At 40.2% G+C, this 25,678-nt stretch overlaps 2 protein-coding genes across 13 annotated transcripts in view; both read left to right on the top strand.

Annotated features, from left to right (window-relative positions):
• Positions 1–3,007, top strand: part of TRIP12 (thyroid hormone receptor interactor 12) — a 79,727-nt gene extending 76,720 nt beyond the window's left edge. For 10 of the 12 annotated variants that reach the window (XM_054639646.2, XM_054639655.2, XM_054639651.2 and 7 more), the window contains one exon: positions 803–3,007. In XM_054639646.2, coding sequence (XP_054495621.1) covers positions 803–999 — 197 coding nt within the window. In that variant the 3' untranslated portion in view covers positions 1,000–3,007. The remainder of the gene's footprint in view (positions 1–802) is intronic. The other 2 variants (XM_054639653.2, XM_054639650.2) reach the window with 1 other exon arrangement.
• A 12,559-nt stretch (positions 3,008–15,566) lies between these two features.
• The window catches only part of DNER (delta/notch like EGF repeat containing), a 107,828-nt gene continuing 97,716 nt past the window's right edge, over positions 15,567–25,678 (top strand). Inside the window, exon 1 of the mRNA XM_054639259.2 lies at positions 15,567–15,951. Within this exon, the coding sequence (XP_054495234.2) occupies positions 15,709–15,951 (243 nt within the window). The 5' untranslated portion in view covers positions 15,567–15,708. The remainder of the gene's footprint in view (positions 15,952–25,678) is intronic.

The following is a 25,678-nucleotide window of genomic DNA, read 5'->3' as shown; positions in this document are numbered from 1 at the left end:
TGTCAGAGGGCAAAAGAGAGTTCAAAATTTAAATAAAACTGAAAGCTCCTAATACTGTATTTTTTGGCTAGAGGTGCATTAAGTTATGGCAACAATATGATGCATTGTAACCTGAAGATAATAGTCTCTGTTCTAGAAAGGAGACAATACTTAGGATAGTATTAATCTTATTTAATTTCTCCCCCTTTTGAATTTCAGCATTTAGGTAAGAGACAGTGCAGTTAAACAGAGAAATTTAGTGTCTTTGCTAGGGACTATTGTAGAATACACATTTTACTGTATTCTCAGCTGAGTGCTTTGCAGGTCGAAAAAGAATTCATCCATCTGTTCCAGTATTTACATTCTTTGGGATTTGGGGGAAAGACTTGATTATTCTTCTTTCTTAGTTTATTTTGGGAGCTCTTCTGTGGAGACATGGTGCAGACACAAATTGCGTGTTAGGAGTATAGAAATGATAGCTGCAGTAAGAATAATCAGGTACTAGGGTCATAGATGATTCCTGTTAAAAATGTGCATGAAGCCAACCAACTTAAAAGTATTTTATACACATACAGAACACAGTTAAAAGGAGATTCATACAGCTTATTCCTGGATTTTAAATTATTCTTGTAAGATGAATCTGCAGGCAGGATTTGAGGTATTTTCAGCTTGTTGTGCAGCTTTATAAAGTCATATTCTGAATTTCTGAAGGTGTCCAGGAGGTCAGTGTGCGATGCGTGCTTCTGTCACTGGGCATGTCTGCAGTCAGCTGTGGGTGTTCAGGAGGAGCAGTCTTATTCTGAGTGTCTTTTCTCATTACTAGGTTTTCGAAGTTTGAATCCTCCCCTGACGATTGTACGGAAGACATTTGAGTCCACAGAGAATCCTGATGATTTCTTACCCTCAGTAATGACTTGTGTGAACTATCTCAAATTGCCGGACTATTCAACTATTGAGATAATGCGTGAAAAACTCTTGATAGCTGCAAGAGAAGGGCAGCAGTCATTCCATCTTTCCTGATCACAATGAAAAATGCAATGTCTGCCTGTTACAGCAAAAGAGAAACTCATGATTCTTTTCTAAATATATCACCTGAGTCAAGGAAACGTGTTACGCCTTCTTGTTGTAGAAAAACGGCTTGCAGATTATAAGCAAAGACACTTGGTTGATATTCATTAAAAGCCCCTATGGACTTAAAGTGATCAGGCCCTAAAAGTTGTTGTGACAAGGTTTCTTTAGCAAGTTCTTGTTTAAATTATCATTTATTTGATGAGTGAAGTTTTTAACTTGCTTTGCTGTGTGAAATTTAAAAAGGGATGTTTTTCCAGGCTGGAACAATAAATGTCGCTGTGCAGTTTAATACTGGGCTGTGTGTATCCATCTAGCTAAGTCTGAAGTTTTTCCTCCAAAGACAACTTTTGTACATAAGTACAGAAATTAAAATACACCATGTATTTGACAAATCTAGTTTAGTAGACTAGTTCTGTGTACCCTCACCTGCCTCTAATTTTACCCATCCTCATGTATTGTCTGATGTGCAATTCACTTGGTTCTTTTTGTGTGCAACATTCAACAATTGTTATGTTTTGGTTAGCATGGGCATTTAACTGCTCCATGCCTCTTTCTCTGATTAAGATAATTTAAATTTTACTGAAATCAAATATATATTGTCAATATAATTCAGCCTTTGTAACTAGGTAGAACCTTTCTTATAGCATAGTTTTACTGTAGTGGTAGGATATAATGGCGACAGTCGTTACCAGAGTGCTCCAGAGCTGTTTACACAGTGATTCAGGCAGCAAAAGCCTCGTAGGGGAGGCCAGGAAGAATTATTTCTTTCATGTAGTTGAAGTCCAACAGCTTGGGCTGGCCAGCGTGTATTGTGGTAAGGCCCAGAGCATTTTGAATTGATGTAAAGTTTTTTAAAAGACAAATTAGTAGTTTCATTCCCTGTTTGAGTAAACAGTTTTCCTGTTCTTGATCTAAGTTCCTGGCTAATTTTGTAGGTTTTTTTTTTTCTTTTTTTCTTTCCCCCCAGTGCTAGCTTGGAACAAGCAGTTCAGCCTTTGTCTTTTGACACAGATAAAGCACCTGTAAGCAATGCTCTGTCCAACTGTTTTATGTGCTGATTTCTCAAATCTGCAATAATTTACTTCATCAGGTTAATGTTTTTACCTGAATATAAATAAAAAAGTTTGCTTCACCTTTTTGTTCATAGTTTTGTACTGTATGCCTAAAGTTCAATTGTGTAAATTACTGTAATGGAAGTAAATCATCCTAAATCTACTTGGCTAACAACCTGCAACTTGTGGATGATTTACTACTAAAACAAGACCTTTTAAGACCTCCAACTATGAGGGAAATTTTTTCCTTTCTATGCGTTCAAAAAACGGGCAATTACAAATATTCCTGAGATGTACCTGCTACATAGGTAATCTTTATGAAAATGTGATAGTTAATTACTTTTATTCAACTTTGAGAAATCAAAATTCCTTTCAGTGCTTAGAAATTGTTAAATTCTGGCTAATCAGGCTAGTTATTTCCCCTAAACTAACAAGTTTTCTTTTATCCAGCTGAAGAACTTGTGCTTCCAGAACATGTAATGGACATTCTTCTGGTGAACATTCACAGAATTACCTGTGCTTGCTCAGACCAGTGCCACTGAAATGTAATACAGACCTGTCATGAGCATGAGTAGAATGTGAAATCCTTGCACAAAGAACCTGATAACTGAACAGTTTTTTATTACCGTATTAAACCCGACCGAAGGCGCTTCACCCTGTGCATACAATAATGGTAGCGCGCAGTGCGGCATAGCTTGCATCCAACTTCAAGGCAGTGTTTAAACTATGGACTGGTGTTAAATTGTTCTGATAACTTGATCAAACTGAGCACAAACAAGTGTTTATAGTGTGTGGATAGCAATTTGTTCATTTTTTTAAGGTTCTATATTTTAAAAAAACTGACTTGTGTAAAAAAAAAAAGAAAAAAGCTAATATTTTGTATTAAAATATCATGTGTATTGATACTTTTTTTACCCATGTTGTCTCCCTCTAGAATCTGGCTTTCATTGACTTGGAAATTTTGAGGAGCTTTCAGATTTGATAGTGTAACTGTTTGTGTAACTGTTTCAGTGGGACAATAAGCTGTTGCCTGTTTAAAAAGGAAGGAAAAAACAAGTACCTGTGGTGAGATGTTCTGGCTGTCATTTTGAGCACAGACTAAGGTTTTAGTTTGCCTGTAAAGTGAATTAAACCCTTTTGGGTGACACTTCTTTTTTCCTACCAAGGGCAGCTTTTAGCATATTAGAAGAGCAGTCTGGCTTAAAAGGTGAAGATAGTAAATTACAAGAATAAACTGAAAAGTCACATTTTACATGACTGCAGTATTGCCCTGCAAACAAATAACTATATCTAAAAGTAGTTCAGAATGAGTGGAGGGGTGGTGCAAGATCTTAAGAATTTCTCCTTTTCAGGAGTTTTGGATTAACGGAAAAAGCTCACTAAAATCAATCCATGGGTGTATGTGGTCATTGTAGTACTGCACTGCTTTGTATACCTTTATAAGGTATAATAAAAGGTGCAATCAGAAGTCTTATCTTTGAAAATGGATGCTTTTTTTAGCATGGTAAGTTCAACTGTTTTTAGCTAACATGACCAGTTACTGTTTTGGATGAGTTTCATGTCCTTCTGTGTTAACAAGAGCAGCAAAAAATAATGGATGAAAGGGCCATACAGGCACTGATAGCTCCTACTGAACATGTGCAATATTTTTTTTTGTTGTTGTTAGATGTTGGCTTTTTATCAAAATATCTGGTTTAGGGAACACTTTAGCATCCCATCTGACATGAATTAGTTACAGTTGTTCTTCATGTTCTCTAGGAAGGTGCAGAAAAATTAATTCCCATCATGTGTGAATTCCCCCATGCTCACTGCCAGACTTAATCAGACACTCAAATTTCCATATGCAGACTGCTTGCATAAGTGAATTGTCCAGATTCTTCTTTCCCCTCAACCATGTGTTTTATTTTCTTCTATCTCCTTTCCCTTACTGAGCTGATGAGAAGATGGGTGCCTGAGGGCAGGGACTGGTGAAATTCCAGGTGCCTGTAACACTTGTGCCCTCTCTTCTGGCCCCTGATGGAGGTAGGTCTGTCATCTGTGGAGTTTCTGGGCCTTGCTACCCCTGTCTTCACATGAGTAGTGCCAGTTCCCATGCTCTGAGCAGCCTGTACTCTGCAGAGGCAGGAAATAAGGGCCTACCTGACATGGGAGAGAATGCCATGGTCTCAATATGAGCCTGCCTCCCCCCAAGCTATAGCTAAAGTTGTTGGCAGAATGGAGAAAAATGAAAAGCCTTGCAGAAACGGATTCTGGGAATGCTGAAATTCAAAGGGGAGGTGTAATCTGCTGGTAGGTGAGCCTTTTCAGGGCTTGCCCTGGTTTTTGCCTCCTTTCCTTTCCTGGTCTCTTGATTGCTTGAACTGTAAAGCATCTGTGCTATGTGATCTCTCCTGTGTTCCCAGCGTGCCATATCTGTCCCACTGTGGTGTGCTTTTAGGAGCTTTTCTCAGGTGAGTGTAGGTGGCTGCCCCAAGAGTAGAAGTGGTCACCCCAGCCCAGTGCAGCAGCAGAGGCTGCCCAGAATTCAAATTCTGCTTGATCAGAACCTTGGTGCCTGTTGGTACAGCAGATGGGGGGAACATTCCATCCTCTGCTGCCTGTGACTGACAGCAAATGGCTGAAGGAATGACTGATGCCTCCAGAGGAATGCCATGTTCTTGTCTCCCGGCACTGGAAGGTGCCTGTGTTGATCAGGTATGAAGCTGCTTTGGGGGCAGAGGGAGGAACAGATCTTGGGTCTCCTCCTTTTTTGTGTGTATCTGGGGCTAGTGACATCTCGGGCTGTAGGCAGAACTAAGTGGAGGGAGAAGAGTTAAGACACATTCAGTATTTCCAAGGCACTAAATGGAAGTTCCTGATAGCTCTGGATCTAGTTTGGCAGCAGCTTCTGGAAAGCTGGTTCAAAGAGAAAAAAGGAAGGAGAACAAAATGCTACAACAAGACACAAACTCAAATACCCAAACTACCCTAAAAGGTGTAACAGCTGACATGAAAGCCCCCCTCCCACCCACCCTTCACAAAGAGGGGAGGAAGTCCCGGTCCTGTGATGTTTCCCCGTAGTAGGGAGAGCACTGAGCAGTTCAGGCTGGAAGCAGTGTGCTGGGGTAAAGCACGAGCACTGTGCCTCTGTCCTGTTTCCCCTCCTGCCCCTCACTTCAGGATTAGGATTCCTAATCCCCCATAACAGACAGCAGCAGATAAACCTGGGGGACAGTATGGGACAGCAACCACCCTGCCCTCTTGCCTCAGAGCAGGAAGAGGTGTGGAAGGAGGAGGTTTCCCTTTGCAAAATGTAAACTTCCACACTGAAAGCCAAGGCAGGTTCTTGCTCTGGAAATAGATGTAATGCAGTTTTCACATCTCCCAGCTATTTCCCAAATATTTTACTCTTCCTTTAGCTGCTATCCGTGGTGTTCTAGGCTAAATATAGGCCTGGTCTGACTGCAGCTCGGCTGTTCTTGGGACTTCCTGCATGCAGAAGCCTCTTTGACAGGCAGGTGCTGCAAGCACTGATCCAGAAATAGTTAGCCAATCTAAGAGGTGGTATTTTATTTCCCAGCCTCATCTTCCAGCCCTTTTTACAGATTATTGCCTCAATGTATCAAAACTGTCAGGACATTGGCCAAACAGTGAAAATTTGCTAGCTGATTACCTTTTTCCCCCACAATGTTTCCCATATTCTGTGCCATGCTTCTCAGGAAAAAAAAATTCTTGTGCCTTCACTTGGTAGCTTGGCATGCTTAATTTACTGGAAGTACTGATGTTATTAACCATTCAGAAAGGTTTCCCAGAGTTTTGGTATTTCTTGATAAAGGACCAGCTCTTGTTCTGGGCCACTAAAACTATAAATGCTATTCAAAAGGGGAAAAGTCATTAAAAAACTTAATCAAGCAGCAAAATTATTCTATCTTCAGTAACACTGGGTTCTAAGAGTGGTAATTTCCAATTTATGGCCGGCAGTACTGGCACTTCTACTGTACCAGCAGTGGGAGGGAAAGGGAGAAACTGGCAAGAGAGCAGCTCTTGCTGGAAAGGCTGAGCCCTGGTCAGCTTTGTGCCCTGGCAGCCAGGGAAGGCAGCAGCATCACACTGCAGTGATGGGAGCACAGCTGGTGAATCAAGGGAAGGGATTATTTCCTTTCCTTCATATCCCAGAGGACAGATTTTGCAGTCCCCGTGGGTTTTTTAAGACCCAAATGGGTATGTGTTTGTTTTACTAAAACATACCACAGTTCTAAAATGAGCTCTCTTTAGAATTTAAAGTTAGAACTGTATGACAGCATCAAACTAAATTGATATGCATTTTACCCTTGCACTGTTTGTGCTACATCAGTCCCATCAATTTAAATCAATTCAGTGGGAGAAATTTATATGCAGAGAGATTTTCTAAATTTTCTGATAAAATGAGTGGAAAACACAAGGGTCTTAGCTTCAGCTGCAGATTATGGGTAATCTCCACATCAAAGCACTCCTTTTCATTTGGCTGAAAATTACAGGCCTTAATTACTTCTACCTTTCAAAATGGTTTAAATTCTCAAAACTTTTCTGGCTTCCTCATCTGTTTTTAATATTGAATGAATTTCTCATCTGTGATGAGAAACTGTTATGACTCCATGTTCACCTCTGCCCCAGCAAGCACCTGGTCATTTCCAATTTCTTCTGGAGTGAGTAGTTAACATGATTTGACAGCACTTATGGAGAGATGCCATAATTGCATACAGAGGAGTTTCTAGAAAGAACAGTTTTCACAGGTATGAGCAAAAAATAGCATCCTGAAAATGGAAAGAAAAGAATTAGGAATGCGAACTGGACAAGATAGAAAAAAGTTCAGTCCTGTATGTAGAGTTTGAAAAATGAGTACTGATAGGTGAGTGACCAGCAGTGCTGTGGATGTCCATGGAGATGCTCAAGACATTTATGGTCATGTTCCATCACTCACCTCCTGCTTTACTGTGTTAGTGCAAAATTTTAGTGATACAGACCTACAAAATACATTTTCTACCAAAAGCTCACTGTGCAGGTTACAGATTAATTAAGCCTTGACCCTAAGAAATGTATGGGCAAAGGAACAGAGTAAGATGCTGTTTAGGATCCTATGCCCAGTGTTGAGACCCTTGTACATTCCAGCTGTCAGTAATATTTGATATTGTTGAAAGCTGTTGGCAGAATTCAACAGGAGGCCTGATTTTGAATTGGTATAGATCCTGTTTGACTATAAAAGGATAAACAGAAGAAGATATGTCCAGAATCTACCAATTAATTCAAATCAAGTAGGGTTTCATTTTGTATATCAGTTGTTTGGTGAGAGGCATTTATGGATCCACTAAGCAATCTTTGTTAATGAAGTTTCATAGAAAAACATTGGTCTGAAGAACAGCAGTGAAAAAGCAGAGATGGGATTTAAGGCTGTACAGGCAGCACATCACAGGAGGAGCACAGGTGCTTTGTGCTAGCAAAGGTGACCCTGTAACTCAGCAGCCCCTGCTCTGCCCTAGCAGCCCTGATCTCTTACACACCTCTTCCAAAAGTAAAAGCAGAAGTGATGTACAAGTTGCATTAGGTAGGCAGTCAAAGCTTTGCAGCTCCTGAATTGTGGAAGCACTGGTAGGGCCAGAGGCTGCAACACCAGCTGGATATTGTACAGCTCTATGTCACTTTTATCTTCTCATATCCTTGTTATTTTTGCTACATACATTATATGTTGCAATTACTGTCCCCACTCTTGCTTTCCTCTTTTTCTTCTCTCGTGGTTTTTTTTTCAGTAGTCTTGCACTAAAACACATTCAGCTGCTTCCTTCATACTAATAATTTAAAGGTTTTATCCTTCTATGCTGAAGCAGACTATTTCTGACTAAACTGCAATCCTGATGTAATGTAATAGCACTGATGTCCGGATGTTTCATATCTGTTAAGTCCAAAATAAGGCTTTTAATCATTATTCCAAGAGATTTACTTTTTTTTTTTGACACACCCATCCTCCCTGTCACCCTGGCTTCAAAAATAGATTCTTGCATCCACACTGGGTCTGAATGTGGTGATGCTTTGTTTGTGCAGGTCCTCTCCTATCCACTTACATCATTCAGTGGTTGGACCAGGTCCATTATGTAACTGACATTTTTGTTTTTCTTTTTTTTGCTGCAAAAGAAAACGATGCTTATTCCCATTCAGGGGATGGATACACAGACTGCAGCTTTGCCTGTGTTAGTCTCTTTTCTCCATGTGTATTTCTTAGCTCCCTTTCCTCCACCACATTCAATATAAAGTTCTTATCTTCCAGTGCTCTGAGAAGGAACTGTTGTTCCCTCTCCTGTTCTTCACCTCACACTTGAATGTTGAATGTATTCTCATGGCTGCCTCAGGCAATTAAAAAAATCTTTAAAAAGCTTCTTTGTCATGATATTTGCCCCAGAAATGATCGTGATAAATAACAACTGCTGTGGATGCTTCTGGCTTGTTGTGATTACAACTACAAGAAGAAATTGCATGGGCAGTGGTTAAGACAAGGAGAAATGGTGAAGATTCAACTTTTACTGCCATATGTCCATGCAAGCTATAGCACATTGGTCTTAATAAAGAGTGATTACAAAATGCTCAGCTCATCTAAAAACATGTTAAAAATGATTTAATCTTAATGTAGAATCACCTACAAAGTAAAAATGCTATGTTAATTATTTTAATAGCTCCTTAATCTGTGAGGAAAAAAAAGTAAAATTAGATCTGGTGACTGAAAACTAGAATAATTCAGATTAAAATTATGATTCCTGAGAAAAATATACCTTGAATCTTCATCACTTGTCTTCAAATAAAGACTGGGTACTGTAATTTATGCTTATTTTTAGTCTGAATATAAAATAAATGAGAGGTTTTTTATGTGGGAGGCCTCATGAAAACTGGCCCAGAACTGTCTTACAACATTACCTATTTGTTTTGAAAAGGTTTTAAGAAACAGTGGATAGAGTTTCTAACAGGCTGTCATTAACTCTGACTGTGGCCTGTGTGGAATGCCAGCACACATCCACTGCCTCTGCTAACACCACTGATACCTTGCATCTGTCCAGTCTACTTTTCCCTAATTTTGGGTTGATGTTAAGACCATGTTGTGCACAGTGGCCCTCCTTTTCATGACAATGAAGTCATACTGGCTTCATTGTTTTCCCATAAACATATAATATTTATTATTAATATTTATTATTATAAATATTATTATTACATATAATATTTATTCTTAATTTTTACAAAAATTAGAGCCTGGTTGTTTTCTCTAGCAAGGTTCAGCATTGTGTAAACCAGTAGTTCAGAGCTTTAGGATGAGTTTTGTACTTACCACAGCCTCTCTGTAGCTGTTAGGCAAGAATCCAGCTTGTTGGTTAAGTCTTTAAATTTTTTAGGATCTGAAGCTTGAGCTGTAAAATTGGGGTAAGCCACTTCCTGACCTCAGCAGAGGGGTGAGGAGGTGGTGGGTCATGATCAGCACTCAGCTAACTGGGACCCTGAGCACCCAGCCTTTAAAGGAGTCAAGATATTTTGTGGATCCACATTTATTAAAATAGGTTCATACCTAAATAAGAGCAAGTGCCAGGTGCTGCTGGGTCAGGGCAAATCCTGATATCAGTCCAGGCTGAGGGATGGAGGGATTGAGAGCAGCCCTGCTGAGAAGGACTGGGGGGTGCTGGTGTGGGAGAGGCTGCACATGGCCCAGCCGTGAGAGAGCCAAACGTGCCCTGGGCTGCAGGCAGAGCCCCGAGGGCAGCAGGGCAGGGAGGGGGCTCTGCCCCTCTGCTCTGCTCTGGTGACACCAACCTGGAGCATCCAGAGCTGGGCTCCCAGCACAGGAGGGACAGGGGCCTGATGGAGCAAGGCCAGAGGTCACCAACTCCTGTTACAAGGAAAGACTGAGAGAATTTGCTTTGTTCTGCCTGAAAAGAGAAAACTTTGGTGTGACCTAATTGTGGCATTCCAGTACCTGAAGGGAGCCCAGAAGAAAGATGGAGAAGGATTTTTGACAAGAACATGCATGGACAGGACAAGGGGCAATGGATTCAACTGGAAGAGAGGTTCAGATTAGATACTAGGCAGAGATTCTTCTCTGTGATGGGGGTGAGGCACAGAAACAGGCTGTCCAGAGAAGCTGTGCCTGTCCCATTCCCAGAAGTGTTCAAGGCCAGGCAGGATGGAGCTCTGGTCTAGGGAAAGGTGTCCCTGCCCATGGCAGGGATTGGGACTAAATGATCTTTAAGGTCCCTTCCCACCCAAACCATATTGTGATTCTGTGATCTCTTTTTGAAATAAATGCTAAAGGAGAGAAAGAAACTGAAAAGACAAGTCTGGACTGAGCCACAGTCTACTAATTATAAAGTCATGTAAAAGAACAGGTAACAAAAAAGTGATATTTTATTGTGAGTTTCAACTCTAGTGAGGTTGATATTATGGAGCAATAATAAATTGAAAGACTTCAAATGAACACCCGAAAATGGTTTGAAAGAATAATTGCATGAAAGAAAAAAATGCAACTCCATTTTGTATTTTCTGGGAAGTTTTGTGCTGAAATTAAAGCAATAAAAGCAGTTCTTTATTTGGGGTATTACTGCTGGCTGCCCCTTGAGAATCTCAGGTACTGTTCTTTTTTTGTCTATCAACCAAACTAAAGCATCACCTTTTTGTTAACTGCTCAGGAAGAATAACAAAAGAAGCATTAAGCCTTAAAAGCTGTCAGTAAATTATCTTTTTTTTTTTTTTGGTTGGTTGGTTGCTTTTTTTTTCTTTTTCAGGGGAGAACAAAGTGGTAGGGTCAGCTGTCTATTGGCATTTTATTTTTCCTTTTTACAGCTTCTAATATGTCAGGTTTCTAGTCAACCAGAACACAGATGTCACATCCTCTGCCATGCACACCTTGAAATTCATAGAAATAAAAAGTCATTTAATTGCTGGATATAAATATAGCTCTTCTTCAGATATATTACTTCCTTGAAGTTCTTATGGTCAAATACTTCTTCTGATTGCTGCCATATTAAGCACAACACTTGAATTACTGAAACATCTCTATAAATTCTGGGATGGAGATTTAAGGTAATTCTGACATTAATTAATTCTGATCCTATGCTTTGCACTTGCTCCCTTTCTTTAACTAAAAATTACTGTCTGTATGAATGATACCTTATGAATGATTTTCTTTATCTCTACTGAAGTTTTAGTTACATCAGATCATTATTTGAAAGTCTAGGTCACAGCTTAAGAATAGAGCAGAAGATTGTAAATGGCAAACCCTATACATTCTAATTACTTTGTTGTATCTACATCATAGGATTTAAAGACCTTAAGCAGTACCCGTGTTGGTTGCAACATCTGTTTTGTGAGAGACTTTTCCAACAGGTGAATTCAAACCTGGTATAAATATGCAGAATTCTACCCGATGCAGTTTGCTTAGAGGTAGGTCCAGATCAGTTTTTTCCTATGATAAATTTCTCATTTTATGACGTACAGTATTATTTGCTGTGGTGTCACACAAAATGGTGATAAAAAGCACTATAAAAGTACAAAAACCACATTTTGACTGAAGAGTGCCTGTGTTCAAAGGATGTGTACAGCTTTTTGGTGAAAGGTGTGCGAGCCATTGAGAAAATCTCTGTTAACCCTTAGAGAAAGAGCTTTCTTAGATATCTGAGAGTTGTTCTGTTTGGGAAATAACTATACTGTGTATATTTTATCTCATTGGTCCAAAAATAAATAAAACCCACACAGGCTGATAAAAGTTGCTGTGAACCAAGCAAACAGGTGAAGATGTGGGAAATTCTGCCACTGATAAAACACACATCATGAATTTTCATAGCATGGTGGCTTTGTGCTCCTTGATAGAAGAGTTTTACTTCTGCTCTATGGATTTTGTCTTAAAGCACAATTTATGACTCCCAAGAACTTATGATTCCCACCATGAAGAATGTTTCTCTACCTGGACTGGCAGCTCTTGATATTTCTTGTGTTAACACCTCCCTGTGTGTATCACAGCTCCCCTGCCCAGCAGACACTAAATAACAACACACACAGTGCACACAAATCTGCAGCATTATCACCACTTCTTACTGCAGAGTTAGCAAACAAAAAGAAGAAAACATGCAATTTTCAAACAGCTTAATGAAGGGGAGCAAGTTAAAAAAAAAAAATATAAATGCAACGGCTGGGTAGAAAAGCAGATAAATCCCCACACATTGCCAGGGAGCAAGGTGTGTGCCAGTCTGTGCCGGGAGAGAAGAAAACCAGCAATTATTCAGGTGCACACAGAAATAAAACAGTATTTCTCCCTCACCCAATTACAGCAGTAAATAACCTATTTTAAAAATTCTGTTTCTGTTCAGAGCCTTAAACTTTCTCCTATGGTTAAAAACTGCCCTCACAAACCCAGGAAGGAGAGATAAAATAAGTTCCGATTTGAAACACCTGAGCATGTTCCTTCCAAGGTGAGTATTCTTACTGAATTCTGTGGGCTACTTATGTGTTTAAATCTGTACTCCAGTATTTTGATAAATTGAAGTGTGGGTCATTCAAAGTTAAAGTAATAGTTTCTATTCCAATAAACTCTATGTGGTTGGAAAAAGAAAGTTAAAACCATGCAGCAAACATTTTAAATAAATGCATTTTAAGCTTATGCAACACAACTTTTAACAGTAATAATTTGTGATTCCAACAATTATTTTCAAGGGGATGTAGCTTTAATTTTGCCTGCTATTCAGAATGGGATTGGGAGGACAATGGGCATTTTTTTAAAATTTGGCTTCAGTTGCATGAGTGGGGGCCTTATGAAACTTCCAAAGTGCTATTAAGGTCCCAGTCCTTGTGCAATTTGGAACTGGAACTCCTGAGATGCTGTAAAGCAGGCACAAGCTGAGGGAGGCTTGAGGAAAATGTTAATTTGTCAATTGATCCAAAACAAGCAACAAAAGAATCACAGTCCAGACACTGTTCAGAAAAGGCTCAACACAGTAACTTTCTTATATAAATTAACTCCTATGCTAGTAAAGAAAAATGCAATAATTAATAGCTTTAAAGGAAATAATCAATATTTAGAAAATAGATCATTGTTGTCAGGGGAGACATTTAAAGCATGTGGCTTTCTTTTAGCAAATAAGAGAGGGGTTTTTTGGTTACTAAATATTTAATCAGAACAGATAAAAAAATCTCTGCAAAATCTCCTTCAAGCCACTAGAGGATGAGTACTTCTCCATCAAAATAAATAGTTAAGCTGTAATGTAGCTTATCTAAGCCACACTAATAAGCTATTAAGCTGGTAATACAATTCAAATCCTAGCAAGTGTAAATGAGGGAGACAGCTTGAATCCTTATTGAATACTAAGATTATTAATTTGTTTATGGAAACCTGACTATAAAATTATTTAAACTATGCACATTGGAACATTAATATGCATAAAAAGAACTAGCATTTCAAAAATTACTAATTAGGTAAGCATAATATCCTCTGTTGTAAGGTTAAGTATTTCCATATGAAAGTAATGTAAACATTGTTTATATATTCTGTAAAAAACTAAGAAAACTGTGATGAAGGTATGAACAACCTGACTCAGAGCACTGTGTTATGTCCTGCTTGGTCAGCTGCATTGACTGACTAGCTTATTTTTCAAGTTGTTATTTTCTGCAAATACCAGGCTACTCCACCAACTGAATTAATTGTCTAGTGTAGCTGTCAGTCCTGAAACCATATTTTCCAATGCTTATCTAAAATGTCTTACTCCTAAAAATCCTCAGATATAGACCAGAATTATCAAACCCTTTTGGGGGTACAGGAACAACTGGAAATAGGGTCACTACATAAGTGACTGTTCAGCCATCCTCTTTGTTAGGGAAGATCAGTCCGCAGCTCAGCACAATTAGCATGAGACAGGAGCAGAGCTTGAGCAGAAAGATGGGTCAGGTTCGAGAGGAGAACATTCAGATTGTCTGGTTTTGATGATTTGTTCCATAAAATTTTTAGAGAACTGGCCAAAGCTTGTTATTAACAAGTATCCTCGACAGCCTGTGCAGAAAGGTGAAGTCCTATGAGACTGCAAAAGGACAAAGCTTATTGAGGAGGAGGACAGAGAGAATTACAGCCCTGCTGCTTTACCAGCAAATCCCAGAGCAACCTGGGATACATACAAGTTATTTCAGAGCACTGGGAAGATAACAGGGAGACAAGCAGCAGCCTCTGTGGACTTATCAAGAACAAATCCTGTCAAATGTAAATGGAGTCGGTTCGAGCGGAGCGGTCACCGCAGCGCCCGGGCCGCAGCCGGCGCGGAGGCAGCAGAGGGAGCCGGAGCGGCACCGAACGCGCTCCAGGAGGGGAACGGGGCTGGGGGAATGGAGGGGCACGGACGGGATTTAGGAACGGGGCTGGGGGCACGGAGGGGCACGGACAGGATTTAGGAACGGGGCTGGGGGCATGGAGGGGCACGGACAGCCCTGAGGAACGGGGCTGGGGGGATGAAGGAGCACGGACAGAATGCAGGGACAGAATATCATGGTCAAGCTGCTTGAGACCCTGACGAATTTTCAGTTCAGTTAGCATCACCAGTTACTTCTGCTCGTAATAGAGCTTTTGGCCATACGTTAAGTGTGAAAGTTAACGGAAATTGTAGCCAGGAATCCTCCTGTACCCTGCGATGGCGATGTGAGAAGTTGTTAGTTACGAGAAATTCAAATACTTCACTTTTGCAGAAGCAAATGAATAGAAGGCCAAAGAACAGGGGTTATCTATCTGCTCTCTGTTAGCTGATTTACAGATCTTGTACCTTAGTTCTAGTAAGAGATAGCAGAAAATTCCCCAGAAGACTGGTAAAATAAAAATCGATTTTTAAAAGTCAGCCGTAGGTAATCCCACTTGAGAAAACAGGTTCTTTGCAGTATGGGAAATGATAGGATTAGTGTTTATGCTTTTCATCCGACCCTGCTTCGGTCTCAACAGAACTTTAAAGTAATCATCTGCGAATTTCACTTGTGAAACAGTAAACAAGCAGCAAACAGTGAGCTGATGTTACGCAGGACTGTCCCTTCCCGGCTGTCTGCCTGAGCCGGGGCTGCGCTCGGTCCCGCGGGGCTCCTCTGCCCCGTCACTGGCACCGGCCGCGCGGGCGGGAGGCCCGGCAGCCGCGGAGCGCCCCTCGGGCGCTTCAGTAACGCGCTGCTCCCGTTTCACGCCAGCGGCCGGGGCGCAGCGCCGCTCCCCGTGCCCCGGCAGCTCGGCACAGCCCGGCCGCCGCCGCCCCGCCCGGGGGATGGGGCTGGGGCTCAGCCTGGCCCGGCGGGTCGCTGCAGCTCCAGCCCCGACTCCACTCCCGGCCCCGGCCCCGGCCCCGGCGCCGCTGTCCCGGCCCGGCCGCGCCCCCTCAGCCCGTCCCGCCGGGCCCGCGCGCTGAGGGCGGGCGGCGCCCCCTGGCGGTCACGCGGCGGCGCGGCAGCGGCTCCGCCCCGGCCCGGCCCCGCCCGCCCGTTGCCCGGGGAACGCGGGCCGGGAGCAGCAGGGCGGCCGCTGCCTCCATCCCTCCATCCCTCCTTCCTTCCTTCCCTCCCTGCCGCCGCCAGCAGCGGAGCGGCGCCCGCACCCGCACGCCCCGCCGCCATGCCCCGAGCCTCCCCGCTCCTGCTGCTGCTGCTGCTCGCCCTGGCCGAGCGCCGCGCCTGCCTTCCCGCGCCGGCCAGCGCCGCGCCCCCCGGCCGGGACCCCTGCCTCAGCCAGCCCTGCCGCAACAACGGCACCTGCTCGCCGCTGCCGCCGCCCCGCCGCCTCCAGCTGATCCTGCCCCAGCCCCCGGTCGGCTACAGCTGCACCTGCCCCCCGGGGGTCACCGGCGACTCCTGCCAGGTAAGGGACGCGCCTCAGCGCCGCCCGCCCGCCGCGCGTCCTTGTGCCCGTCCCTGCCCTTGGGTGTCCCCGCGCTCTGCGGGGACAGAGCCAATGTTCCCCCCGCTCCCGCCTCACCCCTGCCCCGCTCCGCATCCCGCCCTTCCCGCTGCCCGGCGCCGGCCCTGCCGCCCTGGCCGGTCCCGGTCCCTGGCGGGCGGTGTCGCGTCCCCCCCGCGCCGCTCGGCCGCTCCCCCCGCCGGCTCCGTTCCCGGCCGCCGCGGGCACCCGGGGCTGCGGCGGTCCCGGCGCTTCCCGGGCTTCCTCAGGGGCTGCCGGCCCTGCGGGCTGCGAGCCGCGACCACGGGCGGCCGATGGAGCGCTTGGGGCTCCGGGCTCGGTCGGGGTGCGGGAGGATGGGGCTGAGCTCAGCCGGTGCCTGCCAGGTTAATGTCTGTACTTCAGCCCCCCCGCCGCCCAGACCTCGCAGGTTATTTAACACTGACTTACTGGAAGGTGAAAAGGATGGTCCTTGGAAGCGGATGATCCATTGCATTGAATGCTAGTCCTTAAATCGTGTCTCCAGTAGTCATTTTCATAGGCTGGGAGTGCTCGCTCCCACGTTTCGGGTGCCTTTTGAATTGATCTTGAATTCTGAAAGATTGGAATGCTCAAAGTAGGGATAATGATCTAAAATACAGAGAAGCAGTAAGCAATATCTTTCTAATGTGCTTGGTCATATTGGGACCTAAGTTAATATAATATTTGAATTTAATTATTGTAACATGAAATAGTACTTTTTCTTTTTTTTTTCTTTTGTCTCTAGTCAATTAAGGATCTTTGCTATCATGTTAAGAAATTCACAAACACTCAGTTTTGTCTATTTCCAGAAAAGGAAAAGCAGGTGCAGGTACACAGAGGTTTGTTTCTTGCATGTGTATATGCTAGGGTACTTTCTGTGACAGTGGTGTACAAAAGGCTCTGTGGATTGATGACCATTTGTCAGTGCTCTTGCTTGTAAGTGCATTTGACATAGAAGCAAATGACTTCAAGTAATTTCAGTCAGCGTTTTAGTCTTTATTTTCTTGTTCCTTTGTCATGTTGTATCTGAACCATACTGCTGAATAGATAAAAGGGATAATGCGTTTACTGAAGACTTAATGTGTAGTGGAGTGTAAGAGTCATTGTAAAGCAGGAGCGCTATGCACAGAGTTCTCTGCTTCCCTTGAAATGCCTCAGCTGGTTCAATGTAACAATGAAAGTGAAAATATTTACACTAATGAGATTCTGTAAAATCAGAGAGATGAAAGTGGATTAAATAGATTTCTCTTTGGCTATTTTAGATCTTGTCTTAGGAGTTTACTGTTTCTATCTCTACAAGGAGAGAAAGAGAGCGCTGTGTGTTTGCTTCTGCACGTTGCTGTTAGACTTAAGTGTCTGAGATCGATGACTGAAAGATTAATGACCCTTTTGAAGACCTAGTAAAATGTAACACTTGCTGCCATCACACCTCCTGTGAAGTGTTGTGCCTGGGGAACTGGGTTTAATTGTTTTTCTAATAAAAGACATAGGCAATGTTTTCAGAGCAGTTATGCATTCTATTAACTAATAACAGGAGGCTCATGGTGTTACACATTTTGTTTCTTTTTATAAAACAGTGAGTAATGACCCCTGCAAGGAATACTGATAAAGAAACGAGTGCCACTTCTAGCTATCACATCAGCAGTAGAAGTGTGGATACCAGGTAGTTCTGGAAAGTTAATATGGTTTTGAAATGTAACTTTAACTGGAGACCAGGCAGGGTTTTTTAAAGGTGTAATATAAACACAGTACACCCATCTTTGAGGTTTTGCTCATTTTATCAAAATATGGAATAAATAAATGTTGTATAAATGCCTTGTGTTGCTCTGTCATTCAGATACCTCAGAGATGTATCAGGTCTCATTCAGGTCTCATTCAGATACCTTAACAGATGCCTAATGGCTTAAACTGCCACAAAGAAAGGTCATGTTTTCTAATTCAGTGACAGCAAATAACTATAATGATTTAAAAATAACTGTAAGGATTTTTTTTGTCATGTGCCATTACAGGTTATGAGAAAACTATTGGCTAAATCAGGGTGGTATCACTGGGATATATCTAGATATGGGTTTTTGTCTTAATGCTGCAGTTACTGAACAGTTGGACTCACAGAAGGAAATGCCAGGAAGGAAAGAAAGAATAGGAATTATTGTCCTTAAATACTCAGATCATGGAAAGTAAGTTTGGATTTTTGGAATTTATGGTAGAGCTGGAGTTCTTTGGGAACTCCAGCTCCCCTAAAAAGATAGAATTACTTTCATGTTGCTTCTTGTAGTGAAGACAGCATTTCAGTGATTCTGCTCAGATGTGTCAAGATTTTAGAATGAAGACAAAATGTTCTCAATGTGCCTGTGAGTCAGCTGGGCATGGTGAAGTTGATAATGCAGAAAGATTGCTGAGAGTCAAACCTGAAGACTGCACATCAATTTTACCCCTGAAGATTTTACTGTAACTGGTTTTGATGCATCTGTGGATGCTAGTGCTGGCATGGGAAAAGAATAAAACTGACATCACATGAGATACTTCTAAAAGTCTAGAGCTTTCCTATCACCAGGTGCTGTATTTTACTGGGGCAAGCCAATTCCATGATTTCATGTTATAATTGCTTTAGTAACTCATTATTTATTTAACAACAGAAATTACAGGTTCTTCTAGTGAATCCATCCCATGAATTATGCATTTGTATATAGCTCACATTATTTATGGTTTGAATATACTTTGCTTTGCAAACTTCAGGCTTTTTTTTATTATGGGTTGTCTGTTCCCCCTTTGTGGGACATTGCTCTAATTTACCTCCATTTGTTTTCATGGTTCTGAATTTTTTCCCCACTCGTCTTTACAATACTTCTAGTCTGTAAGGGAGACATAGAATTACTGTGTTGAAGTATCTTAAACTTTGGTCTGAGCAAGGAAATCACATGTATTCCCAAGGAAATTGTACAAAAATTATAGTGAATTCAACTGCCTTTTTTCTGTGGAAATTTGAAATTGACCATTTCTCAGGTTTACACTGAGAGAATTTGATGAAATAAACTGAAATGAACAGATACTAAAGTTCCATTAACTTTACAATCCCTAAATTTTTATTTGTGTTTTACTTTTAAAAACAATCTTTATTTTTAAATGACTAAGGTAATCACTAGTCTGTTATGTTTAATGATGTATAGAACCAATAATATAATTTTTCTTGACCCAGAAAGTTGTATGTAAAAATTAATCTTTCTTAGTGCCTCATGAAATAATTTTAGAGACATAAGGCACAAAGTAAGTAGATAGGAAATGAAAAACCTTCATGATCAACTTGAGAATTTGCTTAAAAATACAGAATTGAAACTTAGCTAATTGCATTGAGTTGCATGATATTTATTTGATCCCATGCAAGTGCTAATTTTGTTAAAAGGCTATCACATGAAGAAATATTAAATTATGAATGTATTTTAAAATACTGTCATACATGCTTTTAGTTGCTTGTCTTGCTTGTATTTTTAATTTAATTCTTTCCCTTCTCTTTTGGCTGATAATTTTTTTGTGTTCTTTTACTTTGCTGCTTTTTAATATTTTTTTAGTTATTTTATAGATTGTCGGTAATGAAAACTAGAAAACAAGTGGTGTCCAAGCACACTGAAGCAGCAGTCTGACTTTGCAGCAGTTCCCTTCCATCCAGTCTGATTAGTGATGACTGACTGTTCCACTTTGACCATGGCGTGGTAGCCACTGGTGCAGGGCATTTTTGAGATGGTATTCAAGTTACTCTTTTAGTAGCAAAGAGATCCCTTTGGTCTTGGGGATGATTTGTTGTGTTTACTCTACTGGTTGTATTTCCACACCTAGAACAGAAAATATTTTTTAGACGTAACTGTGGACATTTTCTTTATAATGGAATTCGAGAAGGATATAGCCTGAGTTTTAAAAAGTCAAGGAAGGAACTGATATTATAAAAACTGGACAATTGATTACATTTTAAATTTTGTTCTTATAATTATTTTTAGAATTTTTAAAGTTATTTTTTATTTCCCTCCTGAATTTCTGCCTGATTGTTCTTCTTCATTCCCTCCCTTTTGTTTTGTACTTTTGAATGCCACATGAATTTATTCTCGTCTTTGATCATAGTATTTGAATGTTTGTAGACTTTAGTGCAGGGATTTCAGGATTTTTTGTCCTTTGACCTCTGCTTTTGTATTTTTATCTTGTGTTGGGTTTTTGCTTCTTTATTCTTTGAATTTTTTTTTGTCTCAGTAGATTTCTAGTAATCTGTTTAGTGCTGGATGCAGAAATCCAGACTTAACAATCTGCTGCAGGAAGAAGGGTTGTTGTTTCTTGGCTCACTGGTCTAATACTTCAGCATGAGCAGTGTGAATTTCATTGGCCAGGTTATTTCAGGTTGCACTGGACAGTGCTGTGTAAAAGGACATCCTTTAATCTAGCTGCTAAATCACCTTGGTGTCAGTATCCTGATTAATTCCTCACATGATCCTGTTTTCTATTAAGCGCTGACATCCCTTGTGAACAGTCTCTAGTCCTTAAATTAATAATGAATTCTCTAATATATTTAAAATGCTATTTTTCCCATTCTCTACTCGTTAATGAAGGCTATATACTTAGATTATGTGGTTATTGTGACTCAAATGTTTTGTGATGTGACCACTGTGTTTGCTCTTTTACCTTTAATAATGGTAACAGGTAGAGTTAGCAAATGCCTCGAATTTTCTTTTTTTATTTGTACATTTTCTTTTTTTGTTTGTCCTTAGCCTGAGTTCTGAGGTACCATGTTGTTTCCTGCTTACTAGCTCTGCTCACTCTTGCAGTACTTTCAGGAGGCAGAATTTCAATATTTGCACTGATGAATATACTATGTAGGAGAAGAGGCTGTGAGGGCTCAGTTTGTTTTACTTGGAGGCCACAAAGGGAGATCCAAGTGCCCTTCTCAGCCACATAATGGGTGGTCATGGAGAACAGGAGCAAGAATTTTCCCAGATGTAATCAGTGAAAGGAGAGGGGACACCACACATGCTATAGTAGGGGAAGTCCCAGAAATCTAAGGAAAAAATTCCTTGCAATGATGGTGGCCAAACACTGGAATAGGCATTTAGAACAGTTGTAGGACCTTCATCCTTGGAGATTCTGGGCTTGAGTGCCCAAAACCCCAAGCACTGTGACCTGAGCAGGGCTTGGAGCAGAGAATTCCCTCAGGGTCCTTCCAGTCTAAACCAGTCTGTATGTACACACCCCTGTATTTTTTTTCTCCCCATTAGATTTTGCATTTGCCTATTAGTCTTGTCCTGTTCCTGCCTCCCCTTTGCTGGAAATCTGAATTATTTCCCTGTTGTTATATTTGTTTATCAAGTTTAGACTGTACCTGGATGCTGACAAACTTCTTGCCATGCAAGCAGGCAATGTCACTGTTAGATATCTGAAAAATGAATTCCAGGACACTTAGTTTACATCTCCTTTAGTCAGAAATGACCATATTCACATTGCACAGTCATTGCTGAGGTTTTTGTCAATTTACAGTTGTGTGTCACATGGAACTTATGGGTGTAATTTGTTTTCTGTGAGTTCCTGTGGTCTGCACGTGCAGTGTTGTTCAGGCACCTCATGAGCTCTGATCCCCAGGGTGGCAGTGGAGCTGGTGAAGTTCTGCAGTGTGGCAATGTGTGGTATATAAATAAATAAATAAATAAATAAATAAATTGGAGAACTAGTTTCTTCACCCAATTTATTTTAGTTGTTAGAACATCTGGTTTCTCTCAGTGTAGTAGAAATGTATTTCCAGTCAGAAATTTAAGCTTTTAAAATTAACATCTTGCCTTGAAGCATATAATGTGAAAATATCTAAGAGACTACTCAGCAGTTTCCTAAGCAGTCAATAAAAAGTTGTGCTGTGATTTTTGCTATGGGATCTAAACAAATTTATTGTAAATATCTGTAGAATAAAACTGGAATGATGTAATAACCCTAACTATCACAGTTATATGAGAGGTTTTTATTTAGGTATCATCTATGCACTGATCTTTGGAATCTTTGTATTGTCTTTTCCAATATCTCAAAAGGCTCTCTTTAAATTTATTAAAATAGTTCATTTTAAAGGCTAGTCAGGTCATTACATATAGTGCAAGCTATTAAGTTCTGAAAAATTCCATCATATAAATGAAAGTTTCATGTGTTGCTTTCAATACAATAATTTTTTTATGATTAAAGATTGCAAAAAGCTGGATCAGGTGTAAAATAATAGAATAATAGTGGAAGATATGCTATGCTAAGGTGCCTCAGCTTTTCACATGTTGTATTTTATTGCAGTTTATGCTCTTTGATCTAAGAGAATCTGTTTGCAATCATATCTGCTTAAAAACCATCATTGTTTTACTTTCCTTTGAAATAATCTAACTTGATGTTGTCATGTGTACATTATGTAGCTCTGGAACTCATCTTTAGTGGAGCAGGTTCCCAGTGGAAGAGGAGTTGAATGCCTTGGTTCAGTGTTACAGGAGTAGCAGTAATTTCAGTAATGTCAGAAGTGGCATTTTGCAGGATCTTGGTTGATCATGGGGTCATGAGTCTAGAAATCTTAGAAGATGATTAATTAAAATTAAAATTCTGTTTTAATAGGCAGATATGGGTCTGCTGAAAACAGTGTCCACTTGACCACAAACATATATTTGTTGGTTTTTGGTTTTGCGGTTGCTTTTGGTGTTCTCACAGCTCACTCTGTACTTGTTAAATATCAAACTCCCATGATATTTTGTGTTACATTTGTGATCCAGTTAATCTCATATCTTAATTGAGTGGTAAAAAATAATTCTGCTAGTTTTCATTTTCTGTCTTTCAATGTAATTGCATTCCCCTGTTGTATTTTTTCCCTTTAAAAAATGAGTTATTATACTCTTCCCTATGTGTGCATTTAGTGAATATTTTTCTTTTTGCAGTGCCTTTTCTGAACTGAGTAAGTCAGTTAATGATATTCCTGTTTGTTGGTTAATCTAAAAAAAGTTTAGTGCAATGCTAAATCCCATTTTTATGTATGCTGAGAGGTTACCTGTTCTCTTGACAACTGTACTAGAAGAAAGGCTTCAATAATATTAAATTTTTTTTACATACTTTTGGTTGATGTGGTAAGCTGAGCTCAGCAGCCTGCCCGGTGGTATGGTGATCCCCAAATTTCCAGTGCACCAGCATCAGTTGAAAGCACATTTTTTGGCAAAAGTAGGGCTAATTGTGTTAAAATTTCTTGGTGGCATTTAAGTCAAAATCTGAAGGTAAAAACAGTTTATTATGTGCATTTGATACTGTAGAGCACTCTTAATTAAGAATCTTGTATTGTTTTTTAAGGAAAAGAAGTAGTTTATTCAGCTTTGTGTTTCTGTATAGTTTTTCCAATTTATACATTACTGGAATGATGTAAAATCCAAAATAAACATTCTCTGGAGCGAAAATATTCATTTTTCAATATGAATTCACAAAACATAAATTGTAATTGTGTTATTAGAAAAAAAATCTTGAACTGTGATTCAGTTGTAATTTTCCAACAGTTTTGTAACAAGAGAAAGGTACATCAAAATAAACATTGAGAAAAAAATGTTTGCTTGATCAGAAAACTCTTTAATTTTTCCATTGGCTGAGTGTAGTCTCTTCCAAAGAAGCACTCAGGCACTCAAAAGCTGATTTATGTGCTGCATATGGATCCTATTTGAGCTAAGCAGTACATATCACTGCCCTATATTATTTTTCAAGTTGACCTTCATATGCTTTATTATAATACAGGCTGTGACAAATATAATGTATTTTTAATATTATATTCTGGTGTAAACCCTGAAAAAGTAGCTGTAAATTCTATAGAAAGGTCTGGAATTGATACATAGTGGCTAGGAATGGGGATATCAGGATTTGGTGCTTGCAATTCTCACTGCCTTGCTGAGTCACACTGGGCAAAAACTCATAGAACCTTCTTACTTCCATTTCTCCTCTGTAAATTCAGTTAATCCTGGGTTTTCAAAAGGTTAATTTGTGAATAAATATAAAGGCTCTAAGACTGCTGAGTGAGAAGTACTTTATAAGGAAGCATAGTATTGAAATGCCAGATTCTGAATTACACATCAGTGATCCTATCAGGATATATTTAAATTCTAATGAAAAAAACCTTCTTATTAAAGAAAAAAAATCAACCACTTGGACTATTTTTATATCTGGCAAATATTCAGTCTAGCAGTTTACAGATGAATTTAGTTTCATAATGTTCTTTCCCACTGGAAACAGGGCAATATATCAATGACCAGTGTTTCAAAGACTTCTGTAGCAAAGGTGTTTGTGAACAAGGTGCTCTTGAATAAGGTAAGAACAGAATTCCAATTGACAGTGAAAGTGGGGTTGTTTTACTGAGATAAGATCACTGACTGTTAGTGATTTTGAGAACTTTGTTGTACCTCATGTATTGTCAGTTTGAGAAGACTTTGGGGTAGCTGTAGGAACAATAGCTATAAAGAAAGTAACAAGATAGGGTTCCTATTCTTTCCAACAAGCCTCTCTTTCAGGCAGGTAGCCCTTATCTGGTCCTTTGTGCTGCATCTAATAAAGCTGAAGCTTGTTCACACAAGTGTACAAGAGGAGGAATAACTTCACTCAACCGTGCCTACTCTGAATAAATAAATAAAGTCTGATTCTTTGGGAGGAATATCCATAAGTTTTGGTGGGTGTATGTGGTAGAATCTTCACTGAACCTGAGTGCTCAACATGCAATTTCAAGGTGTGCAGATAAAGTCACAAGAGAGCAAAATGTTGTTCCCTTCTATGAACAAATAGTGCTTGGTTCCCTGAAATCACATTGGGGTAACTTTATTTACAAGATAGAGAAGGCAGAAAGAGAGCACCCCGAGAAAGATCAGTAGTAGATATGGAAAGATTTGTGTAATGTGGGATGGACGTCATGTTCACTTTTACACAAACAGGAAGAGTCCAAAGGTAATCTTGTGACAAGGACAATCCCTTAAAAAACCAGTATCAGTGAGGCAGTTAAATTCTTTTGGGCTTCAGCTATTAATTAAATCATGTGGCTAAGGAATATAAATGGACAATTTTTTGTAATTTTCCAGACTTGGTATGTTGCTTTGATCTCCCTTTGAAATATTTATTGGTTGTGTTTGTCCATAAGGACAGTAGCTATCACCAAGAACCACAATGACAATTCTTCAGTTTCTTTTTCAGCCTTAATGATTTGTGCATTCAATTCAGCAAATCTTTAAAAATTAATGCAAATTTTATTTTTATTTTTGCTTTAAAGGTGATGTATGGTTTCTTCTGCTGAAGAAATTAAGCAAATTGTGAAATACCTTTATCAAAATCAAATTAGTGAATGAATTTCTGTAATGGCGAGCCAAAACAAATTTTTTAGGTTTCTTACACACCTAGCAGTCTATTAATAACTTGTGATTAACTATATACTTGTACTTCTATTGTAATCTAACTTTCAGGCAAATGTAACCGTTTTCAGACAAACTGAACATTAAACAGAAAGAAGAAGGCTATGTAAAAGTCTAATAATAGTTTATGAGCTAAATGCATTTTGTGTTGAGATTTCTAATTTTGCTGTCTGGTCACAAGAGAGTTTTCTGGCATTTATTGTGATTATGGAACACCAAGGTTGTGTTCTGGTACGTGGGGATCTGAGAAACTTTCT

This window comes from Agelaius phoeniceus, chromosome 10 (genome assembly GCF_051311805.1).
Source record: "Agelaius phoeniceus isolate bAgePho1 chromosome 10, bAgePho1.hap1, whole genome shotgun sequence".
In the NCBI taxonomy this organism is placed as follows: Eukaryota; Metazoa; Chordata; class Aves; order Passeriformes; family Icteridae; genus Agelaius; species Agelaius phoeniceus.
Note: the sequence above shows the minus strand (reverse complement) of the source record. Positions and strands in the feature narration are given on the sequence as shown.